General features: G+C 34.4%; 1 protein-coding gene across 2 annotated transcripts in view; it reads right to left on the reverse strand.

Moving 5' to 3' along the window:
• Window positions 1–2,029: 2,029 nt before the first annotated feature.
• Window positions 2,030–25,030, reverse strand: part of LOC128673006 (prolactin-releasing peptide receptor-like) — a 30,908-nt gene continuing 7,907 nt past the window's right edge. The window contains exons 2-4 of one of the 2 annotated variants that reach the window (XM_053750581.1): window positions 9,038–9,085; window positions 4,385–5,889; window positions 2,030–2,511 (exon numbers count right to left, since the gene is read on the reverse strand). In XM_053750581.1, coding sequence (XP_053606556.1) covers window positions 4,390–5,664 — 1,275 coding nt within the window. In that variant the 5' untranslated portion in view covers window positions 5,665–5,889; window positions 9,038–9,085 and the 3' untranslated portion in view covers window positions 2,030–2,511; window positions 4,385–4,389. The remainder of the gene's footprint in view (window positions 2,512–4,384; window positions 5,890–9,037; window positions 9,086–25,030) is intronic. The other variant, XM_053750580.1, reaches the window with a different exon arrangement.

Raw genomic sequence — 25,030 nt, forward strand, 5'->3', positions numbered from 1 at the left:
ACAAGCAAATAAACAAACAGACTTACTTTCGCATTTATAATATTAGTTGGGATTGGGATATAAACTTTTTTTACTCTAGCAGATTCTTTCCAGCCTGAAATATAATTTACCATCCAAACAGCAACTCATATTTGTACAAACCACATCGTGACATCTCCTGACAGATGTGGGATAAGGTCACATTAAAAAGTTTTCTTTGATCGTGTGTAACACCCATCAATTTCACCTGGCGAGGGTCGTAAGCATGGGACGATGCAAATTGCGTAAGTTTGAACCTACGTCCCGTTTCAGGACGAAGTTTAACAACGCTAATCACTATACTGTTGACATTGTCTCTCGGACTAACCTTAATTCACACGAGCGTTTAAAAACTCTCGACGTTTTTGTATCTTCAGAACATTCTTCAGATATTTTTTATATCGCTTTCAGTATCGGTAAGTTGTTGTTTCAGTATCGTTGAGTTCGATTTGACGCTAACTCTGTATCGTGTTATCTGCCTTACCTTGTAAGTTCAAATGTATTTCCATTTCCAAATATTCTTATTTCTTCTTCTTCTCTTATTGTGTTATGACCACAAAATATTTGCACGATAGTAAAAAGGATATAAAATAATACTTAAATGTTTCAATACTCTAACATTTTTATTACTAAACTAATTTAGTGTCCAAAAGTTGTAATTCCGTAATTCGACATAAGCGACATTCGAAATTTAACATATCATCCCATTGCGATAAAAAATATACACACGTGTGAACATATAAACGGGTAGTCTAGTCATATGTTCCCATCTCAATGCTCTTACAAGCCTTGAAAAACCGCTCGTGTGAAAGAGGCATATTAAGTTTCGGGTGTCATTAGTAGTTATCATGTCGAGCCCTGATGATATATATACTGTTAATTTGTGTTCACAAAGTGCAGTTACCGTATACAAGGCTATTATTTATGTCGAATGTAGTTTTTATTATTTATTTTTAATTAGTTTTGGTTTAAGAGAAAAAGTTACAATTCGTTATAAGTGATGTGATACAAAAATGTATTACATATGTATTACAACATATAAGGCTGCACTTTTAACCTCAAAAATTCTGCTCAGTTAAAAGCTAGTATATCCATATCCATATTTATAAATAGGTCAGTATAGAAACAATATAGCAAATACATAGCAATATGTAGAGGTTAATTAATCCTAATTGAATGGCATGCAGCGCCACTTAAGCCGCCTATGTTATTGTTTATTTAGGCTTATTTATATGAAACAAATGAATGAAGGAAAATTACTAGATATATTTATTTATAACTTAATTTCAATATTAACGGGAGCACAAACCTGTTTATGAACAAAAAAAAGAAAAAACCTGTTTATGAAAAAAAAAGAAAAAACCTGTTTATGAACAAAAAAAAGAAAAACTTGTTTATGAAAAAAAAAGAAAAACCTGTTTATGAACAAAAAAAGAAAAACCTGTTTATGAAAAAAAAAGAAAAACCTGTTTATGAAAAAAAAAAAATAAAAACTTGAAATAAAATACTAGATGATTATTATAATCGGATCAAAATAAGAAATCAGTCTAAATTGAAATGGTTTTTTTACTCGCACAAAAATCATAGATTTTTAGATCGTGTATCAAGATCGTGTATATAAGTCAAATTCAAGGGAAAGGGTTCTTATTGGAGGTATTTCTTCCAGTCGATGGTATAACAACTTGTCACTATATAAAAAATATTTATTGTTATAAATTGCGGTTCTGGGTGTATCGTGCCCGTTTCTATGCTTGTGTCCATCGGACCTGCGATACAAATTTTCTGCTTAGATTCTGCCGGTGATTGTTGTCCATAAGTTTATTAAATATCAACATTACTATTACTAATTTTGAATATGCTTCGTCTGAATGCTACTTTTCACTGAAATAATAAAACTATATTTTAGCTAAAATAGATTTTAAACGTCCATTAACTTTTGTGAACGCGACAACGGAGTCTTTAATATCAAATTTCTATATATAATGAAGAAAAAAAAGTAATAAAAAACCAGTTACCTTTGGCATACTTTTATTGATATATTTAACGACAGCAAATTGCACGAGTTTTCACCATTGACTTTAATTACAAGGCATTGCATCATTCATATACAATTAGTTTACAATTATAAAAAATACGCGTACATTTTGATCTACATAAAAAAGTATCTTCGACAATGGGCTCATAGTTCCGATGGAACTAAATTGACGCAAATACTTTTTTGTAATAATTTATTTACAATTACCAAAAATCACTAAATCCAATAATGATATTTACATTTGTGATTTACTTATCTATATAATTTACAATCGTATACTAAGAAGCATAAAATTTAAGTTTAATTACATATTAAACTTATACAATATGATTTTTACATTTGTTAGCGCATTACTGATTTTATGAAATGAATTAACGAATGATTGTCTATACATATTTTTATTTATCACAATCACTAAGATATTTCCATCTACTGGGGCCGCTAATGATGAGTGTTACCTGGAAAAATAAAAAAATTGTTTCAGTCGAATGTAAAAAAAAAATTTTCAAATTGATCCAGCGGTCTTCGGGTAATCAAGGTAACATACATAAAAAAATAAAAGTTCGCGATGAACTGAGAACTTCCTCCTTTTTTGAAGTCGGTTAATAAAAAGACATAATTATCAATGTGACAGAAGATAAATAAAAAAATATTAAAACTGTGGAACTTGGTTATCCAAATCATTTGATACGTACATTACTACAAATGATTTGAATAACAAAGTTCCATTATCATATTAATATCACTAACTACATAGTATAAAAACAATGTGTCCGGTGTCTGTCTGTCCTTATATAAGCTTAGAGCCTTAGATCTTAGATTTTGATGAGGTTCTAAAGCATACAGCTAAACATAGACTTGAGTTTCGCAACGGTTGGCTCTGTCTACCTCGTAGGGGTAAGGATGTGGTACTGTGTGTCTGTGTGTATATTATGATTAATTACTGTATATGTAACACTGAACACTGAGATTAATTACCTGAATATAACTGAAGCGAAATCAATCAAAATCAAAGTACCCGTTTGTCGTCTGATTTTCTTTATCAGAGTATATTCATGGAACGATAAAATACAGTTAAAATTTATCGCCATTCAATTTTAATTTTCATGATATTCAGATCATAAATGAATTTATAGCGCTTCTGTTTTCGCAGTTTTTATCGTTATTCTTTCGAATTTACAGTTATACAGATCTTTCGGTCGTTCCGAAACTCTAGTAGTTTGTAGCTTTAAAACAATTGACGGGATCTTAATACGTAAGTATAATTTCTGAACGAATGCTTCGACTTTTACTTTATATCATGTTTTAATTCTTTGCGGGGTAGACAGACCCATAAGTTGCAACACTCAAGGCTACTGTTAGCTGAATGCTTATGTGAATAATCGCGGAAGTTTTTAGCCCTTCCCAATTTTTCTTCTAGTTCAGATTCCCCAGGTTTCAACTTTAACCAGGTTGGACGATAGAGAGAGGAACGAAATACGTGGCAAATTGACCGAGTCTACTGAAAATTATTGCAGCATTTCATAAGAAGCGGCTGCATCTATAAAAATACTAAATTCCTTCCACTCCATAAATATTTATAGGCTATAAAATATTGAATCTGCTATTGAGATGTCCGAACACGACGGGAGTTAAAGTTATTTTTACTCTTCGCTGCCCGTTAGAATGCCGCAGAAAAAACATCACTCTTTTTAATACTTCGATTTTTTAAACTTGCTATGGCACGCAGTTTCATTCTACTCGAAAGTTTTTTATAGCCTGTATTTTTAGCTGTGTAGCTCTGAATAATCATAGACTACGATTATGTGGGGTTTATTGTACAATTGTGTCCAGTTCTATAAGGCCTGCGGTCATAGCACTCAGACGAGTGCAGGCCTTGTTGAACGTGGTCTATCATTATTCAGTGCTACATAGCCAGAAGTACAGGTATCTGATCTCTTGTTCAGGCACGTGTTCAGAATAAGTCCGGACAGATGGGCCAGAGCAGCCACACTGTGGAAACCAAAGGGGCGTCGGCAACGATGGCGACCAAGAACGAGTTGGTGAAGCGACATCAGCATTGGGTCGGGAAATGTGGAGGTAGAAAGGGGAGGCTTTTGCCCAGCAATGGAACACAATAGGCTTATAAAAAAAGACGAGATAACAGTGAGCGACTGCCAACTGTCAAATTAGAGGACTCTCTAATTTGTTATCAATGTCAAGTATTTCTACTGAGAACGCTTAAAAGTTCACTTGAAATCACTCAAATGAACGTCATCATGCCGGATGGAATCGGTAGCGGTATGTAAGTGAGCTACTTTTCGACCAGGAATTAGAAATATTGTAACTTACCATTATTACAACACTGAAACAATAGGCTCCTTATCTGAAGTTATAATAGTTTTATCCGACAGCATATACATATTGAGGCAGTCTTCATTCGGACTAGGATTGCTCTCTGGCTTGTCATCTGGACTTATATTGTCTGCTTCATCGTCAAATTCTTTAAGTCTTTCATTGAACTCAATTTTATATCTAACCGAAGGCATTTTATTTACAGTTGATGTCAAAAGTGATTCTTGGACTGTGTCGTTCCCGTTACAAGTTTTTTCTGAACGAAACGCCCCAGTTCTATCTGACTGATTGCATTTTCTCTTCTTCTTAGTCACAAAAGCCCCTAAACATGGAAGTATCTGCTTAAATTCCTTCCTGAAATTCTCATTCAGCCACGCATATAGGAACGGATTGTAGCAAGTGGAAGACATTGCTATGAAATGCGCCGTGAAAAATATTACCATATAATAAGTCCAAGTCTCAGTTAACGAATAAAAATCGCTGCTTATATTTATCAAGTTCAGTGGAAGCCAAGAAAATCCAAATATAGCAACCATTGCTATGAGCATTCTATTAGTTCGTCTTTTTCTTTCTCTTTCAGCGTCTTCTTTTTTACTATTTTTACTACCAGGCCTAGATTTCAATCGATCATTAAGTTTGACGCTGACGCAGGTGTAACAAAAGGCCATGACAATGAACGGGACAACGAATTGCATGATAGTGGTAACAGCACCAAATGCTTTATGGATTTGATCAGAAGGCCACCGCTCGTCACAATAGATGTCGTCAAGCGCCATGTAATAACCGTACGGAAACGTGACGGATAGCGCGAAAATCCAAATGAACACAATAAGACCGATACAGGTTTTAATTTTCATCCGCGGTTTGAACGGATAAATTATGACGAAGTATCTATCTATGGCTATCGACGTGAGAGTGAGAGTAGAAATATAGATGCTACATCCTTGAGCATAGGGCATGATATGGCAGAGCAGACCGCCGAATACCCATCTGCCGAGAAATGTGTAAAGAGGAGTAAATGGTACTGCAAATACGCATAGGAGTATATCAGATAATGCTAAGTTCGTGATGAATAGATTAGTGACAGTTTGCATGGCTCGGTTTCTGATGACAGCATAACAGACAAGAGCATTTCCAAAGATTCCTACAACGAATATTATAGCGTATGCAGTACAAAACAACGCTTGAACCGCTTTGTTTTCGATGAGATCTGTGACGTTTGCATTTTGAAAGTCGGTTATGTTCGTGTCGTTGTGAATCCATTCTTCTTCGGGCATATTTTTTACTATTTTTAACTTGGCATCATAAACCAGACGTATCTGTAGTTATCATGTTGTTTTATTTGAAGGCGTATTATCTTTTTTTCGGTTATGTTGTATGTCATAGTGTTTTACTTGTTCTTGTTTAGGTGACTATTACGATGACATAGTGGTCTTCGGGACAGCATTAAGGATTTTTGAGATTTTGTAATTTTCAAGTCATCTTTTTTCTTCGTTCAAAGTCTGGAACAAAAGAAAATATAATATTAGTTTAGGTATTTCATAATTGCATAGACGCTTTTCATAATTAATGCAGGGAGAAGTGGCTATCTATTTTTTTTGGGTTCTTTACACAACGTTATTAAGCCATAACTTTAACCGTTTCAGAATTTTTTGTGTCTATGTGAGGTTCATATTTTGCAGTACTTTATGAATAAATGCCTTGTCATAAAAGTTTTACGACATTACTCCACGATAAAAGCGATGCTCCAGATGCTGACCCGAGTTCCTAGACAATGTCAAAAATGTCTCGCACAAAGCGACGCCAGTTAGCTGTGAACCCATGTGAATATGCTAATTGTTAGGTTATAAGCCTGTTGTGAAATTTACAGCTCCCAAAATAATTCAACTTTGGAATTTCTAGCGAAATTGAGACACACTGGCCAACTTTGACGTTAACTTTAACGCCGATAGATAAAATGGCGTATTTTACGCAGGTTAAAATTAACAGGCACAACTGAGGCAATACTCAAAAATAAACATCACAGCCATTTCTTTTATCTATGATTACAACAAAATTTTATAATCACTTATTTCGAATTCTCCTATTTCGGTTTTACGGGATGTCAACATCTTTCAATTTAACCGACAATCTTACACTGCAAAAACTTCGTTAAATGCATCAATAGGTCTTTAAAGAGATTACCAGTTTGTGATGTTAACTTTAACCTGCGTACAATAAAGTCATTACTCAAAGTGCGTCATTTTGACTTATCGGAGGTAGCGTGCAGGTTAAAGTTAACGTCAAAGTTGACTAGCGCAACCATAGTGCAACCCACTCTTACGGTGCGTTACACCAGTCAACTTAGACGTTAACTGTAACCAACGCATAAAAACGCAAAGTTTGTACGCTATATTACCTAAACAATGGCAGCGCGCGATGGATGACAAGTTGATTTGTTCAAGAGTAGTGATTGAAAATGTATCTATATCTCGTCACATGTTTGCCTATTTAATATTTAAGCCTTTATTAAGGCAAATATTACGTCTAAACTGTAATATCAATACAGAGAGTAATAAAACCAACAAACACGCGTAAGCAGATAGTGTTAAGTTGTAATGAAATCACAACGTATGTATGACGCATATCATTTTATGACCGCTTTTATCATATGCTATTTCATTCTGATAGTCCCAGCAATTGGTACCTTTGTGAAAATAATAACCTAGGTCATTGTATCGTCTAATGGCATGTGGTTTCGTCCTAGAAAATGTCTTCATAGTCGTATTCCTTATGGCCGAGGGTCGTGGCTGTTACGTTTAATGAAACACACACAACAACTTTCTTGGTACTATTAATGTAGTGGTTTGCCATTGCCTTCTCCATTTTACACACAAGTTAACAATGAACCAGAGTGCAAGTTTCCTCACGATGTTTTCCTTCACCGAAACCAAATGCCAATGAAAACTATACATGACCCTGATTGGTATACAAACTCATGTGTACACCTGGTACCTAGTAGGGTGCTAGTAGGATTCAAACTTGGGACCTTTCGCTCCATAGGCGGGCGTCTTAACCATTACACCACCACATTTTCGTTAAAGTTACATACAAAAAGCAAAAGTGCTGTAGCTACATTCAACACGTTGTTTGCAAGTAATAATATCAAGTTATATTAAATGTTTAGTATACGACCAGTATTGAAATCCCCAAGGCGGAACCAGGTATATTGTAAATTTGTTATACGTACACCTGTCGCATTGCACATTTTCTAGCAGAAATCCTATTTCGATTTCCAATGTTGCGGCCATTTTGTGCACTGAAACGATGCACGAATATTACTTATGTTGAATAATGCTCGAGTGTAATGTATAATACAGCTGGTTGCTTTTCTATTTATGTAAAGTTTGTTTTATATATTGTGTCATTAACTTTGACGTTAACTTTAACTTGTACGTCACTCCCGTTTAGATAAAATGGTGTACTTTGCGTTGTTCTGAGCAGGTTGAAGTCAAAGTCAAAGTTGACAGGTGCAACAGCAGCTTTTACTCAAGTCGCCTAAAGGCATCTGACATCACTATGTTATACTAAACAAGAAGATAGGTAAAATTGTACACATTTACGGAATAGCGACATGAATCTTTCTTCAATGTTCGAATGTAAGAATTTTCAAAATTTTTACTTTACATACATTATATACGAGGGAAATTAATTAGTGAGATTTCGATTCTTTTATTGGAAAGAAAATCCACGCACAATGAAGTACAGGTAAGTATCATTCATGAGACCTGACGAGCATCGATGAAGAATTGACTTCCTATAAGTATGAATTATACCAAAATGGTGTTCAAATAGCGAATAAAATAGCTAAAAAAGACGGTAACACCTAGGGTCGTATTGAAACACGTCATCGAAACGATATTCCGATTCACCTACTGAAAAATATCGTCGTCATTTTGTATAACGAAATGAGACCGTATACATTTTCGATGCACTCTCTATCACTTCTATGTGGGTATTACCGCAATAAAAGTCCAAATATTATGATTAACGTCATGACGTCAACTATCGATAGATTATTTTGTGTATTAAAAGGCCCGTATCATTGGCTTCGTGTGCGAGCACTATTGGCGACAAGATTGAGCTACGTACAACATAGAACTTTAGGTTTTCTTTTGTGATAATTTCGGGATAAAAAGTACCATGTACTATTCTGATTTATATTCTATTAGCATATTTACCTTAAGTCTGCCCCGGGGCAGTGATAATTTCGGGATAAAAAGTACCATATGTGCAATTCTATTTAGCTTATTTGTACCTACTTTATGTGCTTTGATATACTATAATGCATGCACTTTTAGCTTGATAGGGACCATTGTTTAAATGTGTTCCAGAAGTGGTCGTTTTTTTGAGAAATTATCACTGTTTTCTGATTACACGTAATTGAGTACGATGTGAAAAAGTGCCTATGAAAGTATAATTTCTGAATAAATGAATTGAACCAAATTTCACCGTAATCCGTTTTCAATTTTGCGCAATAGAGTGATAAACAGTCGCTCGACCTGTGATCAAAAACGTATACCTACAGGTATATGTCTTGATTGAGCTCGTTCATACTTCGAAAGGCAGACCACATGATGACAATCATAGGGTCAACAATTTTGTACTCACTGATGTATGATGTGTAGCGAAGCGGTGGTGAATGGTTAAGGCGCCCACCTGTGGATCGAAAGGTCTCAGGTTTGAATCCTACTCGTGCCACATGAGTTTGTATACCAATTTGTCTCAGATATAGTAGTTTTCATCGTCCACCACTTGCTTCCGGTGAAGGAAAACATCGTGAGGAAACCTGCACACTAGTTGATTCTTATTAACTTGTGTGTGAAATGGAGAAGGCAATGGCAACAATGAAGTGTGTGTTTCATTCCACGTAATAACCACGACCTTCAGCCATGAGGAATACGACTATGAAGAGAGATGTGCAGTTAGTCGGGCCAGCGAAGCGTGGAGGATAACGCATGTGAAATAAACTCATCCAAAAGGGAGCCCAGACTCCTAACAGTGGGGAAGTTTTCATGTGTTTTTATTTAGCTTGCATTGCCTACAAAAAATTGCTATTTGAAAAGAACCTACAGTCATATTTTAGCCAAGCAAATCAATTCAGTCAAAATGCATTCGTGTGCGGTAGGCACTAAAATTGGATTCGACCGAACGAAAACCATTACTCACCATTCGGTCGATTAAAAAAATACCGAAATAGCGACCATTCGAAAAAGCATTTAAATGAAAGTTATTCAATATTCGGAATTCGTAATACTTAATCGAAACAGAAAAATCGCGCTCTGGCATTTTTCTGTCCATGTATTTTCTCTCGCCAATTTAATAAACGACATATTGTGAAAACGCTTTCCTGAGACAGTTGTGTAAAATGTACGTTTTCTTTGTATTTGAAGCAAGTATAGTATTGTGATATTTCACTATGCTCTGAATTTTTCTTTGCTAAATTGAAATGTAAAAGGAAATAATTAGAAATAATTTTATTTATTCATACAGGGATGCTATGTATAAATCGGTCGTAATTACGTTGAAATGTCGTCATTTAAAGTGAAATCACGAATACTTTCAGAGATCTTATTTTTGAGGAATTCCGAGTACAAAAGTGTACTATTAACGCCAATTAAATATCGCCGAATTTAATATAGGTAGGTTTTTATTTTACTAAAACTAGTTTAAACTCACAGTCGAATCTCCAAAACTGTAAGGTTATTTTTAACGCTGACCCGAGCGACGCAGCGCTACAGCCCCAAACTGGGAACATGAGGAGAAGAGATTAAATAAACAGAGAGTTTTAATAAACAAAAACGACGTAAACGTTGCGACAATGTTCAAAGCATTTCCTTTGTGTCGTTGTTAAACGCAATCGACACAAAAAAAGAAGTACACTTATTTATAAATGATTATGTAACAACTTATTAATTTACTTTAAATATATCTGATACAAACATCAGTCGCAAAAGCTGTTTATCTGTTTTTTAATATAAAATCACGGGGGCGAAGTCGCGAGGAAACCTAGTATCAATGAAACCGTATTTTAAGTGATTTGTATCATTTTATGTCCGCAAATAACTGGCATGAACAAAGGCCGTATAATTAAAACAATCCCTCCACTTTCAGCGCCATATTGGAGCGAATCTCTGTAACCGTAGATTTGAAACAATAGGCGAAATTAAATCGAACAAGTATCGGTTATTACAAAAATATATCTTTACGGTGGGTGATAAAGTTCATTTTTGAACAAAACGAGGAAAGATCATTTTTCTCAAAACATGGAAATAGAGGTAAATTGCTCTTGAGTCTCTGATTTAATATAGTACAGTCCTTAGTCTAAAATAAGAGGACATTTAGAGTCGTAAGGACCGTAACGTTTGATCCCTATTCTTAGATTGCATTCCAAGTAATACAATTTTTACTCTGAATGAAGTTAAATTTTTTAAAGTGCCATTTTAATGTCCCCGTTGCTACGCATGGCGCCGCTGTTCTCAAAATTGTGATAAGAGTTTCTTTAAGAAAATCCCGGAAATTTTCGTGGGAAGAAATTTCTGAAAACTGATAATTTTTTGATGGCACATCACTAGCCACCATACAAGCTTAATGCGGATTGATGTTTTAACATTATATACTGGCAACATAATAACAATGAGATATATTTATTTGCCTTAATTAATTGCATAAATGTTCGTCATTTTAAAACTTCTTCTTTGCTTGTCGATGGCATAACAAGGTTTATTTGTTATGGCTACAAAATTTCTTCCTTTCTTCACACAATCGAACCACTTCAATGGCTTCATCTTTTGTATATAACCTAAAAATAACCTATTTTGAGGTTATAAGCTAATGTTAAGAGTTTGTTAATAAAAACAATAAAAGGCGAATCTTTTAAGTGCCATTAATAGACTAATAACCTAAAATAAAACAGCCTTGAAGGAATGAATGGTCTCTTTGTTAGACTCGAGGTCGCTGGGGGTGAAATTAATAGAAAATTAACAAAGAATGTTAAACATTTTTTCTTAATAATTATTTTTTTTCTTTTTAATTATTTAATTCAGTAAACACCTAGTATAGATAAATAAATACGAAAACCGGTAATGTATGAGACTCGTATTCCTATTAACTTTTACACTGTCTCTCAAAACAAAAGGGAGGGCCACATTACCACCTTTCCTTCTATCACATATTGTTATATAAAATATGACTCGCATTCTAGTGGATTCGAGTACATCAGACAATAAAAACGTTCTATATGCATTCCGTCCAAATTTTATTTCCAATCGTAAACTACATTATTAAATTCCGGGTGGCAGTGAAAATGTGTAGTGTTTTATTGGTTCTATATCATCCATCTATGTTGGGAAATTGACTCATTCACCATTTCATCACACTGACCTGACTACACGTGTTATAATACTTTTTTTAACATTACGCATGGTCCTACACACACGTTTCTGTCGAGAAAGTGGAGAAATTTAATTTTTGACGAACTATATTTTTTATCCATTGCAATGCCAAATTTAATGGTTAATACATGTTGATAAAAACTCAGTGTTGTCAGCCAACAGGAGACAGCGCCCATGGATTTAATAAGTACTTCGACGGAGTACTCACTAATTCAATGACAGCGCCTAATATAGTTTAATTTCTTCACTTCCTTCTTGACAGACTTTAACCAGTATTTGTTCGACATTATCTACATTGTACTGTAGGTAGCATAAACTGCCCTTTTATATATATTCTGCTGCGATTGGGAGCAAGGCCGTCCATGACAATTTGCTATTGTCACCAAATGATGTGAATTGGAGACTGACAACGGATTTATATGTCAATAAATTAGTAACAGTTCGGCCACGAAACTCTACCGTTTGTTTCACTTTGATCGTCGGATTTCTTTCACAGAAAGAAACAAAAAATATTAATTAAAATCTTGTAGTTTTTAGAGGATATAAGTTTAACGCGTCTGTGTATGAGATCTGTCCGTGACATAGTAGCAGCCGCAGTAAAGGGCTGAACTGATTTTGATCTAGTTTTTTTCTACTTAAAAAGAATTTAATCGAGAATGTTCTTAGACATGTTTGTAGAATGTGTTCAGCCGTTTGGAAACCATGAATTCTTCTAGCAGATGCGATGATGTAAGCAGCCTCCAGGCTTCAAGCCAGTTCGTGAACTCGTGGTTAAATTTAATTTTAATCTATTTATTAGCCTAACAGGTGATATACCTACAGGGTTCAGGAATATGTGGAGATCGATAACCACAGGTGTAATAATCCAAGTAGTTACTTAATAGCGAGTAATTTTAGGACACTGCAAACAAATTTGGATTTAATAACACAGGACCCAGGTAAAACGGAATAAACGCCGCAGATGAACACCAATTTTTATAACAAGCATCATTAAATTACCTGTCAAGGTGTCTGTTTATCCGCAGACTGAGCTATGGATCTCATTAAAAATAATCTTGTTATTTAATAGGGGAGAATATTGTTCTTTGAACAGAAGAAATTTTCTATGATTATGAACTTTATAATAGGATTTATAGAATGCATTTTTCAATAAGGTTCATATTGTTGGTATATAAAATATAGTTACGCAAGAATCTTAGGATTTCATACGGTGAATCTAAGGGTGCGTTGCACCAGTAAACTTTGACGTATAAAAATGGAAAGTACGCCATTTTATCTAAAGGACAGCGGCGCGCAAGTTAAAGTTAACTTCTGCAACACTCTTAGAAAATATGAATAATAATTCAAATTTATTCAATTTCTCTACAATGTCTCGGGTTCTTTAGCTCTAATGGAATCTAGTTTGAGGCAGTTTGAACTGGTGTTGGCGCCGAACCAATGTCTAAATTCCATTTATATTCTTTTGTGAGATCGTAAGAGATGGGTTTTATATTACCTATTGTGCTGGTGTTCGGAAGAATTTTTCTTATTTAATATATGTTTCGCTTACACCCATACACACCTGCCGGCTTACCTTGACAGATTCTAATATATATTTATTATTAACAATAATAGCTTACCCCTGCGGTCTACTCTTAGAAAAATCCTTACTAGTTACTATAGGTATGTATAACTTAGTAATATTGAAAACGAGCCCATATAAAATGACAATTTGCAAACTTATTAACTAGGTAGTAGTAGTAACTTATTAGTAGGTAGTAGACCTAGTTAATAAATTTGCACGTTCCATTATCGCAAACTAGCAGTTAGGGATAACGCAACGTGAAAATTACGAGAATACACGAGGATGAGAGAGAGAGAGAGATTAAAACTAAATAAATATATAACATATTTAAAACTAAATAATTAACTAAGCCAACTAAGCTTCAGTTGTACCAGTCCACTTTGACGTTAACTTTAACCTGCGCGTCGCAATCGATTAGATAAAATAGCGTAAAATTGCGTTGTTCTGCTTAACACACATATCATTCTGCTTAACACACATATCATTATTATTATTGCTAACGTCAAAAGTTGACTGGTTCAAAGGAAACAAAAACAATTAGTACGAACCCGACCGAAAACCACTTCACAGTAAAAACCCAAGCGAGAGCGAAGCAAAAATTCCATCTGTTTATCAACTGTAAAGTTAAAACTGCAACAATCTAATTTATCATTCGAACGATAAAAGAACAGGAAAACAAGTAAATATTTTTTTCATGTCTCCTTTATATCTAATTATGCCATATCTTTGAGATGCCAGTGATAAATTAGAACTTCATTCTTAATTTACCTACTCTTCCGTTCCTTGCTTTTAATTGTACGTAATGGATCATCTCTTTAACCCCAGAGGCAAACAGATGGTTGTTACTACAATTCTGTGTATTTGTGCTATCGCAGCTACCAATCTGACGTAGGTACAGAAAAGGTATAATATTGCAAAATTCTAACAACAAGTTTCAATTAGATCACAATATCTATAGGTACAGTCGCTGAAAGAAAATGGTTTATTTATTCGTATTTATTTATATTTTCAAATTCCCTGCTGTACTTCTTTCGTAACGCAGACTCTATTTTCAATTTTATATTTATACCTGTATATATCAAACGTGGAAAACAATTGAGTAATTTCAAGGGACATTATTAATAAATAAATAAATATATTGGGACAACTCACACAGATTGAGATAGCCCAACTAACTCAACGATACTATATTTTATAACAAATACATATATAGATGAACAAATCCAATCAGAAAAAGATCATTTTTCCATCATGAGCCGACCGGGGATAGAACTCGGGACCTCTCGGTTCAGTGGCAAGAACTTTACCACTGCGCCACCGAGGTCGTCGTATTAAGGAAGAGTTCTTTTAAACACGTATTCTCACTACTAGAACACTAAACAATTCCACTCGAACAACTAAAATAAAATCTTTTTTATGAGTGTACTGCACAAGCTTTATTGTCTCTATTTATAGACAAAAAAACACACATAAATTATAACGTTTTACAGCTCTGTGGGCTTACTATCTACTCGTAACGCGAATCACTTTGCGACCTAAACTGAACTACATCGCAAATTCGTATCATCGACTTAATTAGTATGTAGTATATGCATTCGATTCATTTTAGGTTCTTAAATTGAACTGAGTATTAATTGAATAGTTCCGTAAAAGTTTGTGGTGGGCCTACTTGGTCTTTAGTCCAAATCATTTCGAATTGTGTGAGCTTGTAACCTGTCTTCTAGTAAACTAATATGGTCATCCATATTTTAATGTCATTCGATAAAGCAATGCTCTTTTACAAGTTTTGTGCTGTAATAAATTAGTTTCAAGATACCATTTTTAGCACGTTATTTAACCAAATTTCCATTAAGAAACATACGAGCATGATTGAATTGATGTCATGTCATCACATTTATAGTAGGAGCTTCTGTTTCTCACATGTGGATAGTGATGAGACTATGCTGATTGGTGGGTTTCATTCCACCAATGCAAATAAAGCATTTTCGATTTAGAACATTAAAAAAGAACATTTTCAATTAAATACTTGAAAAGGGTATCGTCGTCGGCGAAATTAATAAAAGGGTTTTCCTACGTAAGTATATTGTTTATTCCGGGTTTTGTTTTATTTTCTTTCAGAGTTTTTTCCTCTGTTGGTTTCAGGGTTCCAAGATATGTTCTAATATTAAACCAAACAGTTCAATGACAACGAATATACACCAACGTCATAGCTATATTTAACTTGTTGATAATTCTTTTGTAATTATATCGTTTCCCGTGAATATCTAAAGTCATGTTAATCTTGAATGAGATAAAAAGTAATGCCACATGATACTATAAGTACGGCCAAAAGACGGCAAAAGCAAAGTTGATAACATTTGAACAGAAAATTCACATCTTTATATTTCAATACAGATGATTTTGTTCAAATAGTTTGATTTGGAATTGACCACTTTTCACCTTTTGCTAAACATGTATCGGTAGATATGTTTTCATCAATGTTTATTTAGATACGAAGAATGATGTTGAGAAGAAGAATTTGCGTGCCTAGGCTCCGAAACTCAACGGCTGCAGAAGTAACCGGAAATACTCTCAGTTAACAGAGAGATCAAAACAAAACGAATTTTAATTTCAAGTCAAGACCGCTTCCTACGACATAGACTGATGGATAGTGGTCCTATTCTAGGGCGGAATCACACGACACCGTTAACGGATTTCTATACACTTCACTATTTTGTATATCGATCTTAAAGAGAGTTTAAATCAATTATTCTTATAAATTTCAATCAAAAGGGTTTGCTCAACAGCACCATTTGAGCCCAAGAATACCTTGTATAATGAGGTCGAATTTCCAACATTATCCAAATTCACTTCCATATTAAAACAAACCGTTTTAATTACGTCCCGAATTTTTTGAATACAGGATTTACATTACATTTCTCGGACAGTTGAACATTTTTGTAGATTTAAAGTTATCTTATACATTGTGTTTCATTTGAATATTTTACACTAGCTTTTTCCCGCGGCTTCGCCCGCGTGAATTTCCCAAATTTTACACTAGCTTTTTCCGCCCGCGTGAATTTCCCACGTGAACAATTATTTTTCCGGGATGAAAGATACCCTATGTCCTTCCTCCATACTTCAAACTACATGTTTGCAACATTTCAAGAAGATTGGTCTAGAGAACGTAAAGATGTAACAAACAAATTTACTTTCGCATTTATAATATTAATTGGGATGGGTATAGGTTATCTCATAAGCCGTATATTCGTAACCTCTTTCATAAAATAATAATACTTTGATATCATAAACATATTTTTCTTGATAATTTGTGAATAAATTATATAACAACTAAAAAAAAAAATACTGAAAGTGTGCACCGATCAAGCTAAAATTCACAATAACCGTTTTGTTTCAACCAACGCTTATTTTTCATAATTTGATGAAATGGATTTGAGTTTTGCGGGATTAATTTATTTATTTACGAATGGTTTTTTACGCAGCAAAAAGTAAAGAATGAAAGGTAAGCTATCAATCCATTTCATTACACATACCTGTCTGTATGTTTGTTCGCGCATCACGCAAAATCTACTGGATAGAATTGGATGCGGTTTTCTTGGTAACTTAAAATATAGTATAGGATTCATCGCGATACGTTGCTTAGAACCCGATATATATGGACATAAGTTATGAACGGACGTACGGAACAAACGCGGGCGAAGTCGCGGTCAAAAGTCAGTTAAAATATGGCGCAAAGTTTAGAATGAAGTTTTCACTACAGTGGACCCCGGGATGCAGCTAGTTATAATATGTGCATGTGTAAGTGCAATATCATAAACTACATACCACATGTGTGCAGCATTCATTTTATAAAATTAAACATATGAAATAAATAAATATATTAGGACAAATCACACAGATTGAGCTAGCCCCAAAGTAAGTTCGAGATTTGTGTTATGGGATACTAACTCAACGATACTATATTTAATAACAAATACATATATAGATAAACATCCAAGACCCGGATCAATCAGAAAAAGATCAATTTCCATCATGACCCGACCGGGATCGAACCCAGGACCTCTCGGTTCAGTGGCTAGAACTTTACCACTGCGCCACCGAGTTCGTTCAAAATTGTTGCACAATTTTAATATACCCTTTTCATACCTATATCTCTTCTTATTTGAAATATGCTGCCGTTGAAACGCTTACCATTTAAATATGGAGAATTTAAATTGTAAAATGCGATGGTGGGAGAATCGAAACGAATTTCTTCATATGTTGGATTCCAAATGACAAATCGATTGAGAATTTCTTAACTGTTGTTATGATAACATTTATTTTACTAAATTTTAAAATATATATTTTTTATTTAGAGTCATGACGTGTCTTAATGTTAGGGAAAGGCACAATTCTACTAAATTAAATACGTATGACTCTATTTTGTTATTGTTTATTATCTTTAGTTGTTATTTAGCGATGCAAGTAATCAATGCAAGTATCAGTAACAGGTACAGCCTGTTATTGGTACTTGCGTTTCATATAATTTCATATAATTCGTTTCGTATAACTAAGTGCTGGTGCTTGTATAAAAATAACAAGGTGTAAATTAAAAACAAACAAAAAAATATTTTACGGTTCGGTACACCCTTAATTTTCTTATATTTGAAATTAAAAAACAAGACCTTAATCAATTAATTCGTTTGGAGCAAGATTACTTACGTGGTAGACAGAGCATTAGGCTTATTCGTGTAATTTCGTGTAATAAAGATTAATAAATAGTGATTTAATGTTAGCCTATCGCTTATGAGAACAATTTTCGGTTAAAAAAAAAAGAAAATCGATATTCCATTCCTCATAGTGATGTACACACACACGACCGATCGTAACCGTCGAAACTAAATGGATGTTACGCTGGCGATACATTCGATTCCAATCGGAGAGAGAATTTTAAAAAGAGTTGGAATTGAATTTCGAACAGTAGTGTTTGCGCATGGTTTGAAATTCTATTCCAAAGAGTTTTCTAAAATAAAGACACTGGCAACGTTACGCATTTCTTAAACGAGTAAATTACTTCCTGAAGTATATTTTAGCCCATTTCCTGGTGAGTACTTCGCGCTTTATAAGTAATTCAAATAGAACAAAACACCAAAACATAATTTTCCAATAAGTACTCTTTTATATGGTCCTTAATTAAAATTACGGACCAATTTTGTTTTATTCAATGACACTTCATCATCTTAATTATCTTTATTAGTATTGCCTTTGGGGCAGATAAAAGTAAGTACTAAAATTTACGTCGATGTAAAAATAAAAATTGGAATATATTCTTATTATATTCTGTAAAAAATATGAGTATTTAATAGCAGATGATAAAAATAAATAAATCCATATACTTATACATACTTAGTAACAAAATACAAAGACTGATTCAGCCATGAAGTAAATTGGATATTTGTATTACGATTATGGAATACTAACTCGTTTATTATTTACATAAACATAGAAATTGATCAAAATCAAAATGAAATTAATTAGGAGCTAAAACACACTAAGGCGCCAGCCGCGCTTGCGCCTTGAATTTTATTTGCAAATTTTATTTCTTTGCCAAATACTAAGTTCATTATTAATCAATTTGGAAGTTCGCATTGGAACAACTGTACACGCTTGAGGCCAAAATTGTACGGGTCTAGTTCATAACATCGCCAATCTGTACATCGACTCAACACACCATCGACAGGTACCTATACCGAAAGCGCGCCATGTCGATGGTCGCTACACCGACAGGTCTCCATATCAATGATATGGTACCCACCGCTCGAGTTTTGATTCGAGCTTGAGCGTTGGTCTTAACCTAAACAAAACATATTTATTATTGTCCTACTCAGTAGGAAGGACTATAATAATAGAGCGGCGAGTCACAACCTGCCACTTAACAAACAGTTATCATAATTATGGTATGGTGTCCGAACTCTTTGCATCCAAATATCATTCCATAGATCAGTACTTCTATCCATTATTCTGCAATAGTTCACACTCCCGCCGAGACCTGCTCATGGGCATATCATTTCATTGGTATATCCGGGAGTGGGCTTTGGCGGGAGACCTACACAACATCAAAATTCTCCAAAGGGCCTCTACGTGTTGGATCCATATCCCCACGCAAGCCTCTCAAAGGACCAGACTATGTGCCGTGTATCCCAAAAGGAGATACAAATAATAATATTTATTGATTAAAATTTTAGTAAGTACACTAGGACATTTTGTATCACAAAAACTGCCTCTAATGCGGGCGCTAAGGTGCTATGTTAATGTTATGGCTGTTTACACAGCCAGAACAGCAAAGATATTCAAATTTCGCCTTCACAAATCTGCTTTGGCCTATAAAATCTATGTTACCGACCGGGATATTATTAAGGTTTTCTGTGACCAAACTAGACTGTTTTAATATTATATGGATTACATTACGATATAGGATCGGCGGAGTCTGGTCCTATCACGGCAAGTAAAAATTTGTAAAAATATCCTTATAAAAATTATAGTAGCTGTATGAGAATTCCGACCAGTAATTACCAAGTCATAGTTGAGGTACATTCTTCCCATGAACATCTGTAAACTTAAGGGTACCTAATGAAAATACTGTACGTCGGCGTATATTTATATATTATTAGAAAGAAAAGAAAAAAAAAATTTTTGTAAGAAACAATAATGGTAAGCCGATCTGGCATGATAGGGACCAACACTGTTCAAATGAGTTTCTTTCGGCATTTCTTCTCAGCAGTGGTCGTTCCGAAATGCTAGTAGTTTCTAGCTTGTGAGAAATAACTATAAATTTAAAGATTGACGAGAAAAAGTGCCTGTGAAGGTCTAATTTCTGAATAAATGATTTGAATTTGAATTTGAATTTGAATTTGAATTTTAAGACGAACGAATTTTGTCATCGCATTATTATTTTCGAAAATAAGTTAAAAAGCATATATTGTGACATTTATATAAAAATCCGTATTTAAAATGTTTTAATTATCCAGCTCAATGTTTTCATTATTCCAAAATTTCAATTTTGGAATTTGTTAACTAAAAACAAGAAGCTATCCATCAATATCACTATAGTTTAGTCTATCTCGCCCTATCCCTTTATGACTGATCACCTGATCCGTCAAGAGAACCCTCTACACATATCGTTTTCACCCCATTTGAGGTTAGTTTTATCTAAGAATGTTTTTTGATGGAGGTATTTTAGAAAAAAATTATCTCCAACTATAGTTTTGGTCCCAAGCTTAGGTGTTTTATCCTTTTGATAGGAACCTTCAAGAAACGAGTTTGTGACTTCGTGGAAGATCGCAAATGCTCCTGTGATGCACCTGGTATTGGATTAGTTCCTGCACAATGGCGACCACTTACCATCAGATCACCTACTAGCTCGTATGCCGGTCCCTTTGCGTTTGTTAGATGAGTTGTACCTGTTTCTTTATGTTTTCTTTATGTCTTATTGTGAGACGTTAATTCTTGCCATATGAATTTCCTATTGATTGTTAAACCTATTTCACTAGTATATTCATGCATTTTATGTGTTTGTCTTTTCAATTTTTTACCTTACTTTTTAATAGCACCATATTTTTTGCCAATTTCTGTTTGGTCCGAAGGTTTTACAGGCAGAAAAATTACTTAAGTCATTTTCATTAATCCACCTTTTTAAGACTATGCAATAAAGTTTAAAAAATCACTAAGTAGTTTAAATATTAAAATTGTCATTTATAAAATCGATAGTGTCGTTGTGATTTGGCAATATTTTTCACCGACTAAGTAGTTTTAATGCATACTGAACTTCTGTATTGACATGAATTTTATCAACAATATCATAGCATCTACATTTGTTAGCCATATCGATAGACAGACAATCGCGCGATAAATATTATCAGATATAACGAGGTCATAAGATAAACATGAAAATTTTGAAAAAAAAAAAAAGTTACAGTGTATGATTTCATAATCGGAGCAGAGTTCTCTGATGAGGAGACCTCAAGAGAAATGGGATAAGGGATGGAGAAGAAGAAGATGTCATCATATGCTATGATAAATCGATAGAATGATGTTCGTCGTGATCTCGTATAACTCACTGGGTAGAATTTAAAGGAATTCAGAAGATAATGGTCCACTTGATGTAGAAATTACATAGATTATCACTAGCGGCCCGTCCCGGCTTTAGTCGGTTAAAAACATAAAAACAATATACTTAAACCTCACTCAGGAATCTCACTATCGATTGGTGAACCGCATGAAAATTAGTGTAGTAGTTTATCGCGAACAGACGGACAGACGTAGCAGAGGATACGTAGTTATATAGACGTAGTTTTTTATATGTAAAGATTACTGTAATGAGAAAGAAAGTCTTCTTTGTTTTAAAATGTTCATTGAGTATAGATATTATGCGCTTGCTGATGTAAGACAAATATCGATATACATCATCGATTCAAGTAAATACTCGTTACTATTATTTCACATAAGTATTTGCAATCCAAAATACCTATACTACAACCAAGAAAAATACTTTAATATTTTTTGTTAATCTACAGCTAGTGGCCGTCTTTTGTTAAACTGCAAATCTTAACTCAACTTTTGTTTCTTGACAGTTCTATAAATGAAATAACTTGGACGTCAGTTGCCAGCTTACTTAAGACTCGAAGCTTTGGAAAAGTACAACTTTATCAAATTAATAGCGAGACTTATTTTCATAGAACAGAGTTCTATTGTTTCGCCTAAGAAACTTTTCGCACTGAGCTTATTGGGAATGCCGCTTGTAAGTTTGCGAAAGCTTGAGCTTTGAGAATAGTTCGGGGATTCTCGTTCGCTTTTAGCCATATAAAAGTTGCGTTTTTCTCTGATGCCGATGTAGCAGATTAGTATAAAAAGTATATTAAATATAAATGTATGTGTATATAAATCGAACGCTGCCGGGCAGCAAAAAGACAAAAAATTGTGCAAAGAGATAATTAAAAAAAAAATTAAACAAGAAATATGTTTTTTTTTTTAATAATGAAAAATTTAACGGTAATTCCATTTCTAAGAGAATTAAATACGTTTATTTTGTGAAAAAATAGCAAATTTTCGCTATAATATACTTTTTTTACGCGGCCTAAATCGCGGTAACATGTTAACACCGAGTGCACAGCCAACCTGCGCAGAAATCTTCATCAAAATCCGTTGTCTAAATCGTTATCTTCAAGTTTAAAAGAACTACTTAGAACCATAGAACGCGGGGCGGAGGACTTAATTTATTCATACTATGTAGTGATGACAGTGAAAAAATCTAAATAACAATATCACTGTCGTGTATGCGCGTACAGATTTGCGTATGTTAGATAAATGTTCGGTGCGGTTACCCTCACTTAAAAATACAACATTGATTGGTGTAATACCAAATGGTGTATGAAATGAAATGATGTAAATCCAAGCCCAACGCAACTGGAAGGGACATCGAATCTCAGAAGTAGTCTCACAGTAGAATCACAGAATATAAATAATAAATAAATAAATATATTAGGACAAATCACACAAATTGAGCTAGCCCCAAAGTAAGTTCTATACTTGTGTTATGGGATACTAACTCAACGATACTATATTTTATAACATATACATATATAGATAAACATCCAAGACCCGGGCTAATCAGAAAAAGATCATTTTTCATCATGAACCCACCGAGGATCGAACCTGGGACCTCTCGGTTCAGAGGCAAGCACTTTACCACTTCCCCACCGAGGTCGACAAAGGTCGTAAAATATGACTCATAGGAAAATCTTAACACAATATACAATAGTTTTCCAACGGTTAAAGCAACTTAACCATTGAGGATCTCTTGAAATTTTTCCGTCTCCACAAAAATAATGGTGTGTGCACAGTATTCAGTGGGTTTTGCGTAAACGATAACACGTCAGTCAGTATTGACACAGTGCGCGAGTGTGTTTACTATCCATTTATTGGTTTCTCATTGATATCGACACAATATTATCGTGCCTAGTCTCGCTGGAATTTAGTCTTACTTTACAGAATGTAACACAACCCTATATACATACATACGAAATTGTGTTGTGTGTAGATCCTTCATGTTGTTTTCCTGAATTAATATTAATCCTTTCACGGACAATGAAAGAGACAAAAGAAATTTGTTGTAATGTCTGTAGTGCAAAGGTTAAGCACTTCTGCTCTTAAGGAAGTTTTCGTATTTGTTACACAGTGGATGCGACTGACGTCAAACATTTAAAGAAGTGGTTAATATTAACTTGAATCATCGCATTTTTATGCGATGATTATGTGCGTGTGGTCTGAGGGCCCACTTCTTGAAATTCTATGAAATTATTTCTGAAATTTTAATTAGGATTTAGTGAACATTCCGAAAGAATTGTGAAAGTTGGAATTAGATTTTCTGAAAGCCAATTCAAGTGATTGATGATTCAATGATTCGCCTAGGTACCCAAGATACCGCATCTTACCACTTCGTGTGTATAATACTATTTTTATATTATATATTAATTATGTAGGACAAATCACACAGATTGAGCTAGCCCCAAAGTAAGTTCGAGACTTGTGTTATGGGATACTAACTCAACGATACTATATTTTATAACAAATACATATAAAAATATCATTTTACATCATGACCCAACCGGCGATCGAACCCGGGACCTCTCGGTTAAGAGACAAGCACTTCACCACTGCGCCACCGAAGTCGTCATTCAAGGTATTTTATAAACTGACTGTGCTGTTTCAGTTCTGGCAGAAGCGCTAAATTAAGAAGTGCTATAGCTTGATGTCGACAGAAAGGATATGCGTGTTAATGATCCGACAACTAAGGATGCAAAGACCATGAGAAGTACGGAAATCCTCGAGGTTCGACGAGTATCGGCTGAGGAAGAAACCGGAAAAATGCTCACAGCTTGAGATATGCATAAGTGCCGAGTTCCCATGGCTATTATAGGATTAAATTCAATCATAAAAACTCTCCATCTTCATTTACAGATAAACTTACACACTTGAAATATAATATAGCAAACGTCAATACTAATTGTATTAATTTCCGCGCGTACTCTTCTCAATTTATAGTTTCAATGGACATGAAGATTGGCAACTGAATGAAAAAAATAAATTGGTAAAACCACAAAATTTTCCATGTCCATAATCGAATCGAAAAGCATTAATAACGAAAAAACTGTATAATCAAAAGGCCACTCAGATCGGAGTTGTATTCGCGGAAAATTAATCGATTCACGCATGTACCTATAGAATTTGTTTACGACTCGATCTATTTATTCGCTGGCGACGGTTTGGCGACTGCCTGATTGCATACCACTGTACAGTACATATTGCTTGTGGTTATTTCCTTTGAATAGCAGTTTAGATGGTTGAAGTTGAAATATACCGGTTTCTAATCCCTTATGTGTTACTTGACATATGTGAAGCTAAGCTGCCAAATAGTTTACATGGGATGTACGTAATTGAAAATATAAATTCGAACGGAATTTAAAATCAATAATATCTAAATAGTATTGAACACCATACATGAAGTTCCACCACCGAGCACTAGATGGCGCTGTGCGAAGTTAGAATGCGCTATGGTTTCGCTCACGCCAGAATATGACATCGCTGCGTGCATTTTGAATTGTTATCCAT

Source organism: Plodia interpunctella, chromosome 10, assembly GCF_027563975.2.
Source record: "Plodia interpunctella isolate USDA-ARS_2022_Savannah chromosome 10, ilPloInte3.2, whole genome shotgun sequence".
Classification (NCBI taxonomy): domain Eukaryota; kingdom Metazoa; phylum Arthropoda; class Insecta; order Lepidoptera; family Pyralidae; genus Plodia; species Plodia interpunctella.